The sequence below is a fragment of the Gouania willdenowi genome, chromosome 17 (genome assembly GCF_900634775.1).
Source record: "Gouania willdenowi chromosome 17, fGouWil2.1, whole genome shotgun sequence".
Lineage (NCBI taxonomy): Eukaryota > Metazoa > Chordata > Actinopteri > Blenniiformes > Gobiesocidae > Gouania > Gouania willdenowi.
Genome location: NC_041060.1, coordinates 4,155,389 through 4,176,855, shown reverse-complemented (window position 1 = coordinate 4,176,855; position 21,467 = coordinate 4,155,389). Strand labels below are relative to the sequence as shown.

General features: G+C 34.9%; 1 protein-coding gene across 6 annotated transcripts; it reads left to right on the top strand.

Annotated features, from left to right (window-relative positions):
• Positions 1–4,970: 4,970 nt before the first annotated feature.
• On the top strand, positions 4,971–19,543 carry LOC114479449 (lactosylceramide 1,3-N-acetyl-beta-D-glucosaminyltransferase A-like). Of its 6 annotated transcripts, none has more exons than XM_028473129.1 (4): positions 5,112–5,225; positions 12,363–12,442; positions 14,302–14,469; positions 18,115–19,543. In XM_028473129.1, the coding sequence occupies exon 4, from the start codon at positions 18,356–18,358 to the stop codon at positions 19,517–19,519; it is 1,164 nt and encodes a 387-aa protein (XP_028328930.1). In that variant the 5' UTR covers positions 5,112–5,225; positions 12,363–12,442; positions 14,302–14,469; positions 18,115–18,355; the 3' UTR covers positions 19,520–19,543. The 6 variants fall into 6 exon arrangements, with proteins under 6 accessions (XP_028328929.1, XP_028328930.1, XP_028328926.1 ...); XM_028473130.1 differs by having other exon boundaries at positions 5,127–5,225; positions 12,368–12,442; XM_028473128.1 differs by lacking the exon at positions 14,302–14,469 and having other exon boundaries at positions 4,971–5,122.
• Positions 19,544–21,467: the final 1,924 nt, after the last annotated feature.

Genomic DNA, 21,467 nt, shown 5'->3' with positions numbered 1-21,467 from the left:
AAATCTTAATTTTAAATCGAAATGTTAAATATAAATATAGTAAAGAAGTGCAGACAAGCTTAATGACCTGTTAATATATAAAGCGGAGGAGGCCTTACGTTTTGCCCATATTATGAATCACTAAATTGAGCCAGTTAATTACTAGCTTTTCAGTTACGCAAGGCTCAGGCCAGCCGTACAGTAGCAAACATTTTAGATGTTGCCTATGCATTCTCCACTTACTATGAAGCATTATATAACTCAGCAGAAGCCAATTAAGATTGAAAGATTTTGGCTGAAAAATAATTTACCTTCATTAACTGACACCGAATCTGAAGCATTAGTTAAAAAACCAATCTCAAGAAAACAAATTGAAGCTGCCATTAAGAATTAAAAAAAAAAAAAAAATTCTATCCAGTACACTGCCGAGTTTGCCGTTGTTCTTTCATGTTTGTAAAAAACAGTCAATTAAGATGTGCATTTATTTAAATAAAATTGTTCAAAAATACATATATATAAATATAGCACAGTCTAATATTACGTCCCATCTATAATGATTGTAAGATTTTGATTTAACATTTAGATTTAGCATTTAGATTTTGATTTAAAATCTAGATTTTTATTCAACATTTAACTTAAAAGATTTAGCATTTAGATTTAAATGTAACATTTAGATTTAACATTGACAATATATTTTCACAAGAAAGATTAATGGCACAAATTTCACAAATATTGCTGTCAATTTGGTCAAAAAGTAACAAGTAAAAAAATGTTCTTACATTTTTTTTTAAACTTAGTTTGATGCTCAATGTTGTAAAAAGTTGCTGTTTTTTTTATTTTAGCATGTGCAACTTTACAATCGGTGCCCCTATAGTTTTGTGAAAACTCTTTGATCCTCGGCTGTGATTAATTATTGTTTTTGGATTTTTCAGCATTCCTTGTTCCCGTCAGCGATGATGATGTCATTGGACTTTTTTTTTTTCTTCCTCCGTTTATGACGTTAAAATTGTATTTTACAACAGCCATGTTCAGCTTTTTACAACTGCAGTCACGTGTGTTTTTGCTGTTTTCAGTTCATACTAAACAATGTTAAATATTATCTTTGCTATCTCAGAGTGTCCCTGAAGGTTTTGTACTGATCTAAAAAGTTTTGTAATTTTTTTGATTTGTTTGTAGCTATTTACCCTCGAAAAGGAAAAAAGAAAAACACAAAACGATAGAATTCATTGTATTATAACAAGAAAAAAAAAGAAAGCAAAAACTATGTAAATATCCAGTTTTTTTTTTCTCTCTCTTCTCTCTTTTACTTCTGTTTTATTCTTCTCTCACATGGTTGATCAGACTATTGTAATATCACCCAGATCTGAAGATCTAGAATAAAATCTATTTTGATAAAAGTAGTGTGTCTATTGTTGATTGTCCTCGTGGTTACAGAGAGAGCTTCAGATTGTTGTAAAATTAGTGTGAACAAAAAAAAAAACAGACTCTGACCATGTGATGTGCCTGTTGGCAAGGAAATAAAAAAACAAAGCTAGAGTGTAAGTAGTAAGCAGATGAGAAAATCACACACACACATTGAGAAAAAAATACACAAAATGACCAAAAAAACACATTACATGAATAAAAAATACAGAAATTCATAGTAAACACAATTACAACAAAAGCACAAAGCTTCCACAATAAAATAAAATGACGACACAAAAGAAGAAGAAAAATTGTCGCCAGAAACATGAAATGAAAGAAAAATACAAAAAAAGGCTCCAACAACACAAAATGTCACCAAAAAACATAAAATAAGAAAAAAATACTAAATGATACCAAAAACACACAAGATAAACAAGAGTAAAATAATATAAATACACATTATTACATCAAATAAAATGAGAGGGAAAATACAGTAAAGACACAAAATGACAAAAGTTACAAAACCACACTAAACAAGAAGACAAAATTAAAAGAAAATACAGTAAAAACAAAAAATGTACCAAAAAAAACCACAACAAAATAATACAAAAAATACTGATTTTATTAAAAACACACCAACAACAAAAACACACAAAATGAGAAGAAAATACAAAAAAATTACAAAAACACCAAATGACGACACAAATACAAAAAAAAACTCCCAACATCGTAGCAACCACAAAAACACAAAATGACAACAAACCCACCCTAAACAAAAACACAAGATGAGAAGAAAAAACCAAAAAAATAGGGTCACATAACAAAAACACATATAAGAGGAAATACCAACAAAAAATAAACAAAACAAAAAAAAACTGCAAAATGAGAAGAAAATACAAAAAAAAAAATTAAAGTAAAAACAAAATATATAAATAAAAAAGGAAACACCTTGTTGAAGCCATGTGTTCTCATCAAGGTCTGCAGAAGCATAATAACGAGCCATAACATCTACAACGTTCTTTTGAAACTTTCCTATTTTCATTAATAAATAAATACTAATTTCTTCATCATGAAATGATAATAATAATGAGCCATTCAGTTGATTCAGGTGTGTTGGAGCAGGGACACATCTAAAAGTCTCAGGAATCCGGTTCTCGAGGACTGGAGTCCGGCACCCCTGACTTAAACACTTCTGGGGGTTAAGGAACAGTGGATAGGAAAGAAGATAGGAGGGACTATTCGGACGCAGCCCAGGGGGGTATTTCATCAAAGTGTTCTCAGTAGAGCCAGGCTTATGGTTTAAACCAGGTTCAGCTAAGCCGTCTGTGACCACGCTGGCTTTTACCATTTCATCAAACTCTTCTCAGCTTGAAGCTCCCCAGCTGAGCCAAGCCAGCTGACAGTGTTTAGCTTAAGTGAACGTCGTCATAAGACCCACTAGATCGATCACAGATTTAATGATTAGAGAGTCACGGCGCATGCGCTGCAGCTTTTACAATGAATGAGAAGCCAATAGGAACCAATGCTGAGACCAACAGGACGTGATGTCATCTGTTACTGAGCAGTGAAAATAAATAATGGATACTTTGTTGTTTTTTTTAAAAAAAAAAAAAAGACAGACTGTGGTTTGAACGTTTTAAAAGTAGTAAAGGGTTAAAAAAAAAAAGGTGATATTTAGTCAATTTATCGTAGTAAACAACTGAAACATGTGATCACACACTGATCTGTGCGTTTTATACGGTTTTTTTAACACCTGTCGGCGTTTAATAAAAGAGATGATGTAATCACCATCACAATAAATGTATTTTAATAAACTTGTGAGTTTTTGATGAATAGTTTGTTGAACTCAGCACTAAATGAACAGCGGGAGCAGCAGCGGTGCTGTTGGATGCTGTTGGATGTCACATCCAACACTGTAGACGCTGCAGGTGCAGGTGAGCTGTGAGCGAAAAGCGATAGTGTATCTTTGTCATTATTGAACCTTAGTGCTCTGCCATGTGACTGTCCCTGAAGCCCCTCCCTCTCTGTATATCCACATTATTCATCTCTGATCAATGAATGGACACATTTATAACATAAGGTAAACGGAGGTGATGGATACGCGCGTATCCTTGTATATTATTACTGATGATTTAAACACATGGAGACTGTGATATTTCATTAAAAATACATTAAACATGTAATAAGACAATTATTCTATCGTCATTTGTATGGATTTAAAATCATAATAAAACATATTCTGTTTATTTCCTTTTAAAATACCGTATTAAAGCGGTATTTAAAATATATAGATGTTAAACCTGGACTTAACTCTGAGCTGGTTTTGATGAAATACCTTCCTGTTGTGTCCTGTGCAGTGTTGGGTAAGTTACTCTAAACTTGTAATATATTTATATTATTAGTTACTGGGATAAAAATGTAATATATTTGTATTACAATATTGCTCTTTTTTAAAATGCAACTGAGTTACACTACTTTCAGTTACTTTGAGTTACTTTTTAGGTCCAGAACTCTAATTATATCACACCGATAGTGTTCAAATAACATCGGTCTAAGTTTTGTTTCAACTACTACTGCTGTTTCAGGAGCAAAAAGCTCTTTTTTGTTCCCCATGAGTTATATTTAACTATAATGATCATAATTTTTTCCTCAAATATCTGCAAACAGTGATAAAACAAAGCAAATATGCACTTCAATTAAATATCAGGGATCGAACAATATGGATTTTTTTTAGGGCCGATGCCAATACCGATTTTTTTCCATCAGCCTTAGCCGATGACGATACGGACTGCCGATTTTCTTGGGCCGATATTTGGAGCTGATACTACTTTTGTTCCCTCGATTTACATCATAAAAATTACACAATGATGATAACAAATGATACGAGTCTCAATTAAAAATAAAAATATTGAAATTAACAAAGGCGAGGTCGAACGACAAGTAAAACATGTTTAACACATATTAAAAAGACGTGATGTAAAACAAGAACAAGTAAAAAATAACTAACAAATGTTTAATAATGCGATGTATCGGTCTATCACTATTAAATATGCATGAAACTTGAGTTACTTTAATTGTAACTAGTAATATTTTACCACTTTCCAGTTTTTTAATGAGTTACACTACCGAGTTACTTCAAAAAGGAATATATTACTGTAATATATTACAGAAATAACTTGTATCTCAAGGTTACTGTTGGACGAGACACAGGAAAGAGTTTAGACGAGCCTGCAGACACTAATAAATAATATATAGCTTAGCTGAACCAGGTTTAAACCATAAGTCTGGCTCTACTGAGAACACTTTGATGAAATACCTCCCTGGTCACGACAGGTTAGCGTTCAGCATTAATTGCCATAGTGATTAAGCTCCAGCGAGCTTCGTAGTCCAGCACACACTGATTAAATCCCAGAAGTTAAGTGGTAATCTAGATTCGTAGTACAGTATATCCCCTTGACGAGAGGAAAAAACAACAAATGACAGTAAAAACACACCAAATAACAACAAAATGACCAAAAAAGCTTTAATACCATAGCAACCACAAAAAAAATATACAAAATAACTGAAACTAAAACTAAACCGAACCCATAAAACGTCTATTTTTGTGGTAAATTTTTGTGTTTTCTTCGGGAGCCTCTCAGATTCAAACTAAGGACATGTCTGTTGTCAGTGTTTGTTTCTCTCAGTCTGTGTCTCACTGACGACCCCCTCCGTCTGTGAGCCGGTTAGTTTCTTCCAGGTGAGGAACCGCCCACTGTGTGTTAGCAGAGCCTCGCTCAGTGTCACTCTGTTCGGCTGCTCACCAAGAATTTACCGACTCTGTGAGGACCTTGGGCGCACACGTAAGAACTGAAGTTTAACCTTTGAACCTGTCACAACTTTAGGGCTTTTTCACTCACAATAACACTAGTTTACTTCATTTAAAGCTGTCTGTCATTAGTTTACGTCATTTAAGGTTTTTGATTTCATGTAAAGCTTTTGGACTTTATTTAAAGCTGTTTGACACTAGTTTACCTCATTTAACATGTTTTACTTCATTTAAAGCTGTTTGTTTAAACTAATCGGACCAAAACAACAAGTACACACCATTTATTTCTCAGAATCATGTTAAAGTCACTCATCATGTCAACATTCAAACATTTCTCACACATGGAAAGTGTGGGTGGTTTTATTCTCTATCAAACTAGAGTTGTTTCTGCTTTCAGGGGTTTTCCTCAATGATGAAAAAAGGAAGTTAAAGATTAAAAAAAAAGGAGAAGGAGATTTTATCAGTATGATTAAATGAGTGAAAGTTCATTATCTAAATATTTAACTCACAGATGATTCACTTTTATTAGAGCGAGGTCACAAAATGTGACACATGATAAACAATCATGTCAGTATTTAGAATAATCATCAATTTGAACATTACAGTTTTTGCCCATTGCTTGAACACGTCTTGCAAAATTTGGCTCATTGAGTCAAAATTCTAAACACAAGCAAAAAAGACACAACACTGGGAAACAAATCATCCACATTTATGTACAATATAAGCTGTGCTATCATAACCTAACAATCATTTGTCAAAATGTCACTGTAGTAATAAAATTATACACTTCCATCATATGAATACACTGTCAAATGAGCAGCAACACACTATTCTACTTTATATAAAACACTGCAGTCTTTAGTTTTCACTGTTTTTATTCAGTGCCTCAGAAAAATGAAATGCTCAATTAAATAATAATTACAGTAATGGATTTCACAGTACAGTAAATTCAGTTAAAGCAGAAATAAAACAAACAAATCATGAAGTGCGGTAACGTGATGCGGTACAGTACTGTAAGTACTCTAGATACATGCTGAATAGAGTTATCTAGTCAGAATGTCATTATTATAGATGAAAGTGTGAAGCGGTTTAGATTAGGGTGGATTCTCTGTCCAATTCCCTCATGGTACCACCATAGTTTATCACATGGTCCAACAAAGTCGCTCTGATATCATCTGATATCTATTGCAGGGCCTCTCTCTCTCTCTGTCTTTGCCTCCATGCTTGCAAAGTTCACAAAATGGCTCAACTGAGGTCTTTTTGTAGCTGATTGGTGTTGAATTTTGTCAGTAGTATTTTCAGTTGTGTGCCTGAGTATTTTCAGTTACCCAATGTGTGTGGTGTTTTGAATAGATGTGTTTTGCAAATGGTACACTGAGATTTATCATTTTGAACTAAGTGTTTTATGTATCCAATAGTGTGTAGTGTGTACTTTGGTTTAAGCATGTGTTTATGGTGTTCAAGCATTGGGTAAAACCTGAAAAACAGGAAATGACAGTTTGTGTTTGTTACTTCATTTACTTTTGTTCTCATTGTGTGTGTGCGTTTGTGTGTGTGTGTGTGTGCGTGTGTGTAAGATTACTTGAAAAACGATTTGGATGAAATTTTCAGGAAAATTAAATTTTCAGTTCATTAAATTTTGATGATGTTCTAGCTACCAAAAGAAATTTTATATATATATATATGTATATACATATATCATTCGTTTTCCCATCCACACTGTGGAACTTCTTGCTGATGATGTCATCAGTGCTCCAATAAGAAAAAGAAGAACAAAATTATAATTGGCCCTCACAGAGGATGATTTGTGACTTGGTTACAATATTTTAATAACTATTTGACAATTAATAATATCATTGTTATTTCAAATGCTAAAGATATGTTTTAATTATCAATGAATCTAATAGTGTATATAAAATCAATGGACTACAACTTAGGGTGTAAATCACAATATGGGTGAAAATGAGCTGCTTTTCTAGTTTATTTTTGTTATTGTTTTGTGAGTTGTTAGTCATTATGTTTATTTCTTTTCTCATTTTGTGTATTTTTGTTGTCGTTTTGAATAATTTCCTGTTATTTTTTTGTGTGTCTTTAGTCATTCTGTATACGTTTTTCAATTTTTTTGTTGTTTTTAGTCATTTTGTGTATTTTTGTTGCCATTTTGTGTGTATTTTGAGTCATTCTGTATATATTTTTTCTCATTTTGTGTATTTTTGTTGTTGTTTTGTATATTTTTCCTGATATTTATGTGTATGTTTGCGTCTTGTGTGTCCTTCTTTTCCTTTTTTTGTGTATTTTTTCTGTAGTTTTGTAAAAACACATACAGTAAGATGACTGCAAATATGCACAAAATGACTCCAGCAACACACAAAACAACAGCAAAAACACATAAAAGGACTCCAACACACGTTAAGCTAACGTCTTACAGAGCTAAATCACCATGGTAACTTATGCTGAACGGCTCGCCTTGTCGGGAGCAGGTTTTGCTCTGGCAAGGATCTTAGCGAGTGATTAAGTCCCGCCTCCTGACCAATCAGTTCTTTTAGAAAGCGAGCTGTCCAATTAAAGGTGATGTGTGAACACGTCACTGTGTGGATCTGACGGTTGAATTAATATATGACTTCACTCGTCCACGCATACGGATCGAGACACAGGCTTCATCAGCTGACTCTGTTAATGCGTAAAAACATCACATTATTTATGATATTAATCCAATGAATGGGATATTCCATAATCCAATGGATTAATATCATAAAAACTGTAAATTTCTCCATTGCAAGATGAATAAAGGATAACTTTATGTTATCTTATCTTAATCTCACGCTTTTACACATTAACAGTGTCAGCAGCTTCCTGTCTGTGTTCTTTCATTCCTGCCTTTTCTGTAACAACACTGTTGTTTTTGGTCTGAATTATGGATTTTAAATATTCATCCTGGTCGGGACCAAGTTATGAAGTGGATCAGATATGAGCGAGTAGAAAAGCTCCGCCTATTGGTGCCCGCTGCACTAACACTGTTGCTCTTCGCTGTCATGGATTTATATTCATTATATTTGTTTAAGATCATAAACTGTTTGTAAAGACGCTCAATCTGCCAGTTTTCTCCATTGTAGTGATTGGTCAGACGCTGCAATCTCCGCCCCCTTTTATGGGAGCGAGTACCTACCGAGGCTGAAAACACTTGGCTTGAGTTAGTGTGTTGTTATCGACCGTCGTAGGACAGCTTCTCTCTAACAGGGAATGTTTGGTTAGTTGAATCCTGCTAACTGAGATTAATCCAGGATATAATGATCTAGATTTGTAGCATGGGGCCTGAATGATGAGGAAAAATACATAAAACAACAACAAACACACAAAAACCTATTTGTAGTTTCCTGTGTTTATGCTCACATTGTTAATTATTCTGAAAGCTGACGTGAATGTTGATCACGTGACACAGATCAGATCACATGTTTGTGTCCACGCTGTGATAGAAGTCTATGTTCTAAGAAGAGTTTTTTTTAAACAAAGGTTTATAGTTCCACACAGATCATTTCTCATCACTTTCTATGCAACATCAAACTGCTGCTGGTGACCACACACACCCACACCCATTTCTTCTAATTCTGAAATGATTTTTTTTGTGGTTTTCAGATAAATGTTGATGATGACTCACTGTCTGTGGCTGAGCTACACACACACACACACACACACACACACACACACAAAGTTTCCCCACGTACAGACGACACCTGACTCTATAGGTTACTAGATGTTCATTAGATTTATTTAATCGATAACATCAACAATTAAACGAGAGATTAACAGCTTTTTATAACACACACAGGACACAAACATGTGATTATATCTGATCTCATCATGTTATGGGTTTTTTTCAGTAATTTTGTGTGTTTTTGTTTTTGTTTTGTCGTTTTCTGTATGTTTATGATTCATTTTTTTTATTTATTTTTTTTTTAACTAAAGTGTTTATTCATATGTCAAGCTTTACAAATTATCACCACTCATGTCACAACATTTATAAAGCTGTAGTGCAGTATCATTTTAACAAATAAACAAAACAAACTCTTAGGCAGACGGTCATTTAAACAATGGTAAAATATGTGGTAATACAAAAATAATAATTCTAATCATAATCATAAATGTAGTGATGAAATATGGTCAACGCACTTGATGGGTCCAAAACATTTATGTCAGTAGGTTCCATCTTTTCTTGACTACGTCCCCCCACTGTAGGGGGCAATGGTTTCAACCAAAATACTATAATCATCTTCTTAGCCACCAACACCAGTATTCTAAATAAGTACATGTTTGATTTATTTAAGTAATCAGGGGGGAGCACGTTTAATGTAAGTGTGTAAAATATTTGAAATTTCAAACCTAATTTCCTCCCAGAATTTTTTAAATTTAGGACAGTCCCAGAAAATGTGTGTGTGGTCCCCAACATGACCTCATTGGTTTGTTATGTTCTTATCAAATGGATTCATTTTTGTGTGTTTGTTGTTTAGTTTTTGGCGTCATATTTGTGTGTTTATGTTTTCGAAATGATTTTGCTTGCTTTTGTTGTCGTTTTTTTTTTTTTAAATGATCTTTTTGTTGTGTTTAAAGTGATTTAATATATTTTTCTCTCATTTTATGTGTTTTATTTCATAATATTTTGACTCATATTATTCACAGAACCAGGATTGTTGTTGTTGTTATGTGTGTGTTTAGTCATTTTGTGTATTTTTGTCTCATCTCGTGTGTTTTTGCTGTTCTTTTTGTGTGTTGGATCATTTTGTGTATGTTTTTTATAGTTGTGTTTGTGTTTAAAATCATTTTGTACATTTTTCTCTCATCTTATGTGTTTTTGTCTTTTTTTTTTGTTTGTTTCTTTTTTATTGTCATTTTGCATGTGTTTGCAGTCATTTTGTATATTTTCTTTTGTCTTTATTGTCGTTTTGTGAGTGGAGTTATTTGGTGTATTTTTGTTGTTTAAAATCGTTGAAATAATTTTGTATATCTTTTTCTCATTTCATGTGTTTTTATTGTTGTTTTGTGTGTGTTTGGAGTCATTTTGTATATTTGTGTAGTTGTTTTGTACATTATTGTGCTTATTGTTTATTTGTGTTCTTTTGTCTATTTTGTTATTGTGTGTGTTTAGAGTCATTTTGTACATTTTTCTCTCATCTTAGGCATATTTGTTGTTCTTTTGTGGGTTGTTGGATTCTTTTAGTGTGTTTTTGTCATCATTTTGTTGTTCGTTTGTGGGTTGCAAATCAATCTGGATATTTTTCTCTAATTTTTTGCACATTTGTTGTTCTTTTTGTTCATTTTCTTTTTGGTAATTTTGTGCATTTTCATTATTGTTTTTTGTGTGTGTATTTGGAGTCATTTTCTTTATGAATTTCTTTTTCTTTTTGTGTGTTTTGTTGTAATTTTGTGTGTTTTTGAAGTCATTTTGTGCAGTTGCTCATGTTTGTGCTATAACAAGACTAAACATTTTGATAAAAAAGTAACACCCTTTGTTTCACACTTTATTTCACACCTTCAGTGATAAACTAAACCATTCTTGTGATATGGTGGTCATGGGTGGAGCATGAGTCGATTCTATGTGTGACAAAGGTTTCCTTTCTTCTAATCAGGTCATTGGTTTCTTTTTAAACATCATCATCTTCTGTAAAAAGCTCTGAAAAGCTAAGATTGTGTATTCTTGATAATTGAATGTGCAGCAAATGCACAATTTTGATCCCCTTCAAAACAAAATAAGCAAAAGTTTTTCTGTCATTTTGTGTTTTTGTGACTTTTTCTTTCTTTGTGTATTTTTTAATGTCATTTTGTGTGGTTTTCTGTCATTTTGTGCGTCTTTGTTGTCCTTTTGTGTATTTTTTAGTCATCTTGTGTGTTTTTTTTAATTATTTTTTGTGTATTTTGCTGTACTTTTGTGCGTTTCTCTGTATGCTGCAATTTTGTGTTTTTATTTTATTTTTTTGTTTTTAAAAATATACGGGCATACAAAAATGTCACAATGTCACGTCTAATAATAATAATAACGTACTTACGTGTGCTTTATGATACACATTTAGTCATTTCAATGCAGCTTTGCAGAACAGCTCAATGTTGACAGGTTGTCATGGTAACTAAAAGCTGCTCAGAATTTACAAGAGTAACTAAATGAAGGACTGATAGAAAGTATGTTTCATATATAGTAATTATTATGGCCTGTAAACAGTGACCAGCAGATGTCCTCAGTGAACAATGTGAGTTTATTGTAATGTACAAGAAACTTAAGAAACTTGTAAAAAATCTAAATGTTAAATATTGAATCCAAATGTTACATATTGAATCTAAATGTTAATTATTAAATCTAAATATTAAGTATTAAATCAAAACTAAATCTAAAATCTATATGTTTTGTGTATTTTTTAGTTGTCATTTTGTATATTTTTCAGTAACATTCTATTTTTTGCTGTTTGAGTTATGTCATTTTTGTGTCATTGTGTGTTTTTCTGTAGTCTTTTCATAAGTTCACATGTGGCCCATGTTTGTTTTAGAAAGTTCAAGCTAAATGTGTATTTTCTTAGTCTGTTCTGTTTTTTTGTTGTTGTTTGGAGTGTTTTTGTGTATTTTTGTTGTCGTTTTTTGTGTCATTTTTACATACTTTCCTCTTATTTTTGTAAAATCTTACTGTTGTTTTGAGTTTTTGTGTCATCTTGTTGTCATTTTGTTGTCCTTGTGCGTATATTTCTGTCAAGTTTATGTGTTTCTGGAGTCATTGTTGTATACTTTTACAAATGTTTATGTAATTTTGTTGTCCTTTTCAATCCTTTTTGTAATTTCTTGTCATTGTTTGTGTTTCTGGAGTCATTTTTGTATACTTTTCTATTTTTGTTGTCCTTTAGTGTATTTTCCTGTCATTTTGTGTATTTTTCTGTCATTTCTGAACTCATTTCATGCCCATGTCTGTTTTAGGAAGTTCAAACTAAATGTATGAACAGTGCTTTAAATATCTTTGCAGCATCACACATATTCAAATGAAACACACAGAGGAAGCCTTTTTTATTTTGTCCTTTTTCTGTATATTTATCACACAAACTAGTGTGAGGGAGGAGCTTAGAGAGAGAGGGGGGCGGCATCTGGCTTTTACAACACACTGACACACACACTAACTGAAGCCTGTCTGTCTGTCATGTAGAGCAGAAGAAGAAGAACTTTCCAACCTGAGGAGAGAAACTGGACGTACGACTATCAGGGCGTGTTGGAATGATCATTGAGGTAACTCCCCTTTTCTTTCTTCTTCTTCTTCTTCTTCTTTGTCTCTCTCTCTATTCTTGGATTCCAATCTATTTTTGCTGACGGTGACTTTTGAAATATGCTTATAGGCCGGTTCACGTTCTCACGGCTCGTTTTGAGACGCAGCTCAAACAGAGGATCAGAAGTCGTAGGGAATGTGTGCACAGTTCAAAAGAAAATGTGTTTTTATTAGGACAACACCTTCAGTCAATATATAACAGGCTGAGGAGGAGTTTAAAGTAGCAGCAGCAGCAACTGTGGCAACCTTTTAAAATGATATAGGTCGGATCGTGGTCAATGAGCTATTGTGTATATTTCTTCTACTCTCAGAGTGAGAACTTTCAGTATGGAATTAAATCCTAATATTCTCAATTATTTTACAGATTCAAAGCTACTGGAGTCGATAAAGACAAAGTTTAGGTCTCATAGATCAATTAATTGAGAAAATTGCCGCTCGAAAGTTTGGTGCATTGCATTGTGGGATTTATAGTCCTGTAATTCCAGCAAATTCATTTTTTCATCTTTTTAAATAATATGTTAAGGTTTAATTTATTCAGACAACTGTTTCTCACAAAATCCGCTTTGATCAACTGACAAGTTTTGACCAACAATTCTTCATCAGTGGCATCTGCTGATCACTTTGATGTTTCCTTTGATGTTCCATTGACTTCTGCACGTGTAATAATTAAGAAATAATCAATTAATAATAAATATTAAATATATATATATATATATATATATATATATATATATATATATATATATAATAATATAATATAAATATATATATATATATATATATAATTAAAAAAGAAGACAACTTTTTTTCAGGAAATTTACTATGATCTCCTGACATGTTTCGCCTGTCTTCTTCAAAGGCCTCTGCTGATCGCTTTGATGTTTCCTTTGATCTTACCTTCGATGTTTTTTTAACTTCTGCGTATTAATTCCAGTGAGTTCATTTTGTCTTCCTTTTGAATAATATGTTAAGGTTTCATTTATTCAGACAACTTTCTTTCATGAGAGGGTTTCATGATCTATAAAAGGAAATTATTTAATGTGAACCTTAATTGGTCTAAATCCTTTATTTGAACTGCTTTTCCAGGAGCCTGATATTATTATTAAAGAGTAGGAGTGTTTGGCTGATTAATATCTGTTGTCTCTGAACTTGATCCATGTGTAAATCAGGGATTCTCAACCCCATTTGATGCCGTCTTTAAATTAGGAATATTTTCTGAACAATTTGAGCCCATTTTTTTTACCCTTACGTTAACTTATTTTACCCTTTTTCTGCAACTGCACCAAACTTGCCAATTTTAACCCTTCCACCACTTTTCCACCTAATGTCACATATGTTGACCCATTATTGTCACTTTAAACCACTTTTCACCATATTTCATGCTTATTTTGGCCAATTTAACCACATTCACAATTTGTCATGCCGAATTATTTACCTAATTTTTCATAAATTGCATTACCCAACAAAGCCACTTTTAAGCCAAGATTGACACTTTGAACCTTTTTCCCCACTTTATCTGTCCGTTCTTGGTCACTCTAATGTACAACTTCTAACTAATTTCTGTGGTTTTTAAAATCCCATTTCTCCACTTTTTCCACCATTATTGGTGACTTTTAAAACATTTCAGTTCTGATTAAAACAAGGATTTACATCTTTAAGATGACTACAGTATATACTGTATATTCATAGTCTGCGTTTTATGCCTCTCATTGTCATTGTGTGTTCAGGTCTAACAAAAGAGACAAACGCATTATTCTGTGAATTATTAACCATTTCTATATATTTACGGCCAATGCCTCCCTCCTTCTTTGTGTGATTACAGGAACTATCGCCAATACATTATGTCCTCTCGCAGTTATCTCGGCAGTGCTATTCCCAGTAGGCCCATCTGCACTTTGACAGGAAGATAGCAAAGCAGCACCTTCATGTAAATGGCTGTAAAGGGAAAGAGCTGGGTGTGTCGCGGCACGAGGAACACACCAGCCTAGAGGTGAAAGATATGTTAAGGTTTCATTATGTGCGTTTCCATTTCCCTTGGAAATGTGCAAAATCTAAAAAGCGCAATAAAAACTGGTAATGGAAATGCCAAAATTTAAAAAAAAAACACTCCAATATTGCTAAAACGTTTTTACGCTTTCATGAGGAGGAATTTCTGATGTTTTGATATTGAAATGTATTGCAAAAGCGCAATGGAAACACGTTCAAAGCACAATTATACTTTGTCAACATTTAGAAATATTGCCTTGATTTTGCAAAAATCTGTAATGGAAACAGCCATTCATGTCAGGAAATCCACTTTGATCTCCTGACACGTTTCGACTCACAATTGCCAGTCTATGTCAGAGGCGTCTGCTGATTGCTTTGATGTGTCCTTTGATACTTCCTTGACTTATGCGAAATACTTCCAGCAAGAATATTTTTGAATAATATTTTACGGTTTTATTTATTCATACAACTGTTCCTCAGAAAATTTACTTTGATCTCCCGACAAGTTTCGAATGACAACTGCCAGTCTTCGTCAGTGGCGTCTGCTGATCGCTTTAATGTTTACTTTGATGTTTCCTTGACATCCGCGTAATAATTCCAACAAGATTCTTTTGTCTTCTGTTTCAATATAATGTTATATAAAACAGTGGTTCCGAAACAGGTGTACGTGTACCCCTAGGGGTGCAGGAGCAAAAAAGATTAGGAATTATTGCGCAGAAGTCAAGGAAACATCAAAGTAAACATCTAAGCGATCAGCAGACGCCTCTGATGAAGACTGGCAGTTGTCAGTCAAAACTTGTCAAGGGATCAACGTGGATTTCCTGAATAAATTTAACCTGAACATATTATTGAAAAATTATCTTGCTGGAATTATTATGCAGAAGTTGAGGAAACATCAAAGTGATCAAAAAATGCCTCTGACAAAGACTGACAGTTGTCAGTCGAAACTTGTAAAGATATCAAAGTAAATTTCCTGAGGAACAGTTAAAATAAATAAATAAATAAATAAAATAAATAAAACCTCAAAATATTATTCAAAAATAATCTTGCTGGAATTACGCTTAAGTCAAGGAAACCTCAAAGGACACATCAAAGGCGATCTGCAGATGCCTCTGATGAAGACTGGCAGTTCACAGTTGAAACATGTCAGGTGATCAAAGCGGAAACCTTAACATATTATTCAAAAAGAAGACAAAAATAATGTTGCTGGAATTATTACAAAGGTGAGAGGGTGTCTCAGAGCGTCTCTCGCTCTCTGACTCTGTCTCACACACACAGATTGGAAACCGATCATCGTCCGTGTCCCGCTGGCTTTCTGCTGCAGAGCCGTTCTCTTTGTGTCCCGATAACGTTTGACAGCTCTCAGCGTTTTCTCTCACCCTTAAATCCCTCCATTATATGGACAGTGGCGTGTGCTGAGTCTGCGTTTACATTCAGTCCCCCTGACCTCATCTCACCAGCCAACAGAGGGATATAGAGTACTGATATATCCTACTCAAGTAGAAGTACTGTTACTTGATTGAAATTGTACTCAAGTACAAGTAAGTCATACATAATATACCCAAGTACACAAACTACACCAGAAAAAAGTCACCAAAAACACAACGAAACACAAAAAATTACTTCACAAACTCATAGAACTACTACAAAAATAAACAAACCAACAGAAATACCCAAAACTGACTCCAAAAAAAACACACACTGTACAAAAAATACACAAAAGAACAACAAAAGTAACCAAAAGGACAAGGAAAGCACAAATATTACTCCACAAACTCACAGAACTACTCACAAATATAAAAGAGACAACATAGATACTCAAAAATTACTCAGGAAAAAAAACACATTATACAAAACAATATGCAAAAAAAAAAAGCCAAAAATTGACGAAAACACTATATAAAAACAAATACTCAAGGACAACAAAAGTAACCAAAACAGCAACAACAGAAATACACAAAAATTACTCCAAAAAGCACATATTATACAAAAAATATGCTAATGGACAACAAAATAACCGAAAAACACAAAAAATGTCCAAAGACACTCAGAACTAATCCTGATAATAAAAAGTAGCTCAATTAAATAGTACTCAAAATAAAAGTTACTAGTTACTCACGTTTATTTTTTGTTAATAAATCTTGCCACGGTTCACTTGCATACAGAAAACATGTACAAACTAAAAAAGGAAAAGACCAAATCTTGCACAATTGGAACTTAATTTATTTTCCACAAAGGCATTTGTATAAAATAAAAGGTTTATCAAAATGTACAATTTCTTTTTCAATAAAATAACACCAATGAATTCAATTCAAAATAAAATAAATGTATCAGGCTCTAAGTATAGCTACATTTATGAACTCTAAAACTGAGAAAATAACCAGCATTAGATGCTGTTTTGGCGCTGTGCATTACGTTAGTTAACTCAGTTGCAGTAACGTGAGTACTGTTCACGTTATTATCACAGATAAATTCACTCTAGGGCTGGTCGATATGGACCAAAGCTCATGTCTCCATTGTTTTTCTCAAACTGGCAATATACAATAATAATCTCGTTGTTTTTAAGTCTCAGGATTTTTTAAATATGTGCCACTTTTGCCTTTTTCTCCTCTAAGTGACAGCACGTGTGAGTGAGTTCTGTAGTGTGGCTTGTTTAGATGAAGGTCTGCATTAGGACGCACCTAACTGTGTTTTTCATGCTGTTCTGAGAAGTAGAGAAATCAGCAACTCCTAAAACGAATATTTCAATACAAAATAAGATGTAAAACATATATCTATATATATCTGGTCATTTCCTATATTGCTCACACACAAAGACAGAATAACTGCCGTTCTTTGCCAACAGGAACTCATGAGCCGAGCAGTTTCAGGTTTTCATTTCCTCAATTCGAACTGCAGCCAATCGTCACTCTTTCTTTTCACTCCTAATGTCCTGCTTCATCATAATTCTTAGTTTAAAGTCAGAATTCTGAGATTAAGTCAGAATCATCTTGATTGTCTTTGTATGTTAAACACACAAGGAATTTGACTTTGGTTGAATGTGCTCTCTCCGAACAATGTAAACATTAAATAGCAACAATCAACTAAAAATATAAACAGTATTTAAAGACTAATAAGTACAAGACTAAGTAGGATAATATAATAGGATAATAGTGACGTGGTGAGTAGTGCACTCAGAATTTTTAGGAAAAAAGTCAGAATTATGTGATGAAAGTCAGAATTCTGAGTTTAAAGTCAGAATTTTGTGATATAAATCAGAATTCTGAGATTGAAGTCAGCATTTTGAGAAAAAAAAAATCAGAATTCTGTAATTAAAGTCAAACTTTAGAAAAAAAAGTCAGAATTCTGAGAAAAAAGCCTGAATTCTTAGATTAAAGTCTGAATTCTGTGTCGGGTGTCTCTTGTATGTCTGTCATTGTAGTCAGAATTCAGAGAAAAAAGTCTCACTTCAAAAGTCAGAATTCTGACTTTACTCTCAGAACATTAATAATAATGAAAATATTGGACCTTGTTTTTTTTTTTTTCAATGGCCCTAATCCTTTAGTTAATGGAGTTAAACACGTTATTAAACATTGTAGTTTCAGCTTTTAACCCTTCATTTTGACCTGCAGCCATTCCTCACTTCTTCTTTTCACTCCTCATGTTTCAGCTGTGTGTGAGCGTGTTCCTGCAGCAGTGAAGGATGCTACCAGCTGGTCCCAGGACTCCCACCACCTGCTGCTGAGCCGTCGATGATGGACGACCGAACAGGAAGTGCTGGAATTCACCCCGACTCCTCTTTGGACTTCCTACCGGAAACTTGCAAACTCTCTCACCTACTTTGTCGCCGTCTCCAACCGGACGGCTGCTGCAGCTGTTGCCGAGGCGGCGGCTAACCACCAACGTCCAGGATGTTTGTGACGTTCCGGCGTATCCATAAATGCCAGTGGGTGCAGCTGATGACCACGTGCCTGGTGTTGTCGGTCGTGATGCTCTGCTGGGAGCAGCTGGACAACAGCGTGGTCAGCCACGTCAAGTCCTACTCATACCGCTACCTCGTGGACAACCGCTTCACCTCCATCACCCGGAGCCTCACCATCTCGCGGGAAGAGGCCCGGAGCTTCAGCAGCTTCCCGTACCTGCTGGACCATCCGCACAAATGTGCCCACGAAGAGGTCTTCCTCCTCCTCTTTGTGAAAACGTCTCCAGAAAACGTGGAGAGGCGTAAAGCTATCAGGTCCACGTGGGGCAACGAGACCTACATACGCAGAGTTCTCGGAGAAACCGTCAAGGTGGTCTTTGCTTTGGGAGCGGTTCGGACCAGGAAGGAGGAGCCATCATGGAGCAAGCAGAACAACTTGGGCCTCCAGGAGCAGCTGGTCCGGGAGGACCGTCTCCATGGCGACCTGATCCAGCAGGACTTCCTGGACTCCTTCCACAACCTGACCCTGAAGCTGCTCCTGCAGTTCCACTGGACGCACAAAAACTGCGCGCAGGCACAGTTCTTGATGACCGCCGACGACGACATCTTTGTGCACATGCCCAACCTGCTGGGTTACCTGCGCAATGCCAGCAGGAGGGGCGTGACGGACTTCTGGGTGGGCCGCGTGCACCGGGGGGCGCCGCCCATACGCACAAAGGCCAGCAAGTACTATGTCCCCTTGGAGATGTACCCGTGGCTGACGTACCCAGATTACACAGCTGGCGCCGGCTACGTCATTTCCGGCGACGTGGCAGAGAAAGTCTACCACGCCAGCCTGACCCTGAACGCTTCGCTATACATCGATGACGTGTTCATGGGCATCTGCGCCAGCGCAGTTGGCGTGTCGCCGCAGGAGCATGTTTTCTTTTCGGGGGAGGGGAAGGCCCCGTACCACTCGTGCATCTACAACCAGATGCTGACGTCACATGGACATGTGGAGGATATCTACGACCTGTGGAAAGTGGCCACAAACCCGCAGTTGAAGAAGACTCCGGGCATGGTCGGGAGTTGGTACTGCACCGCCGTGAAGGTAGCGCTGCTCTGTAAACCGTACAACTTCAACACATACCCCTGCAAGGCCGCCTTCATGTAGCGCCATCTGGGTTTCTTTATGTTAGCAAGATCAAAGGCGTAGCACTCCGCTCTGAGCAGGCAAAGCTAACGCTAAAACTGAAACTTTGTCCTTGCGTTGAAGAGCTTGGTTTGAGGAAACGTGGAAACTACTCTGCGAAACACTTTGATTACCTTTGTAACAACTGCTGTTGTGTGTGTTGTTTTTTTTTTTTATTAAAGTGAACTAATTCTACATGCTTCATACAGTTAATTTCAGAAGAGGATTAGGGCTAAAGAAAAAATTCTGAAAAAAGTACTAATTTTGCGAAAAAAAAAAAAAAGTCAGGATTTGGAGATTAAAGTCAGAATTCTGTATTTGAAATCAGAATTCTGAGAAAATAGTCTGAATTCTGTGATTAAAGTTATAATTCTCAGTTTAAAGTTAGAATTCTGAGGGTAAAGTCAGAATTTTGAGAAAAAAGTCATAAGTCTGACTTTCATCACAGAATTGAGATTAAACTTTTGATTTCGTTCTCATAAATCTGGGTTTAAAATCAGAATTCTGAGAAAAAGTCAGAATTCAAAAGCCAGATTTATGAGAAAAATTTCAGAATTCTGAGAAAAAGTCAGAATTCTGAAATAAAAGTAAGAATTTTGAGGAAAAAAAACTGAATTCTGAGATTAAAGTCAGAATTTTGCGATAAAAAAGTCAGAATTCAGAGATTAAAGTCAGAATTCTGTGATTGAAATCAGAATTCTGAATTTAAAGTCAGAATTCTAAGAAAAAGTGAGGATTCAAAAGTCAGAATTCTGAGGAAAATTGTTTAAAGTTAGAAATCTGAGGTTAAAGTCAGAATTTTGAGAAAAAAGTCATAATTCTGTGAATAAAGTCAGATTCATGAGTTTAAACTCATATATTTGATTTTGTTCTCATAATTCTCAGTTTATAGTCAGGATTCAAAAGTCAGAACTCCGAAATTAAAGTCTGAATTTTGAGGGAAAAAAACTGAATTCTGAGCTTAAAGTCGCAATTCTGAGGGAAAAAAGCAGATTTTTGAGAAAAGGTCAGAATTCTGAGATTAGTCAGAATTATGAGTAAAAAGTCACAATTCTGACTTTTTTCTCAGAACATTAATAATTATAAAATATATATGTATATAAATGAACTGAAACAAACAAACTGAGATCACACTGAATTTGACATCCAGCCGTTAGCTACACATGCTAAAGCTCACATTAGCCCACCTGTTTAACAGTGGAAAATATGGTGTAAATGTGTGATATCATCCCAGAACTGCGTCATAGAGATATTTATATTACAGAAGGGGAAGTCCATTATATTACGTCAGATCTGACTTTTCCATCTCTCTGACCACACATTTATGAAGAAGACTTGTGGGTAAAAGTGTGACATTTATTTTAACTTTATTTTGCCTGGACGACACATTCATGTTTACCCAGAAGTGAAACCTATTCAGCTTTTGACCTCAGTGTGAGGGGCGCTAGTGAAATCCTCCTAAAACCAGGGTTCCCACACCTTTTTCACAACAATTTTTCAGAACTTTTCCAAAATATTTTACCAAATTTCCATGACTCAGTTCTGAACTGCTAAGATCTATCTGAGACCATGAGAGCAAAAAAATGAGCGGGTCCTTCCAGCGTACTAGATTACATCCTGCACAGCCAGGGCTCTCTTCAGCCATTTTTGGTATTTCACATTTACCAGCCACGTTACATTGAATGTACATTTTCTGTGCATTTCTAAAAATTTGATGGACCATTCCGACCACTGATGTTCCCAGACTCATCTCAGCAGCGCGCAAACGAACTTATCTGGTGAGTGAATTTGCGTAAAATAATGAGATCTCGTGATTCCCGCTCACTGATGCTGATGCAGCACTTTCACTTTGAGATAGTGCTTAACATCTTTGGGGTTTAATATATTTTAAACATTAAAATAACATAGGCTTTTATTATTTATTAAAAAA

What these genes read in the sequence shown, in the direction of transcription:
- LOC114479449 (XM_028473128.1), top strand. Translation starts at nt 18,356, where the DNA reads ATGTTTGTGACGTTCCGGCGTATCCATAAATGCCAGTGGGTGCAGCTG.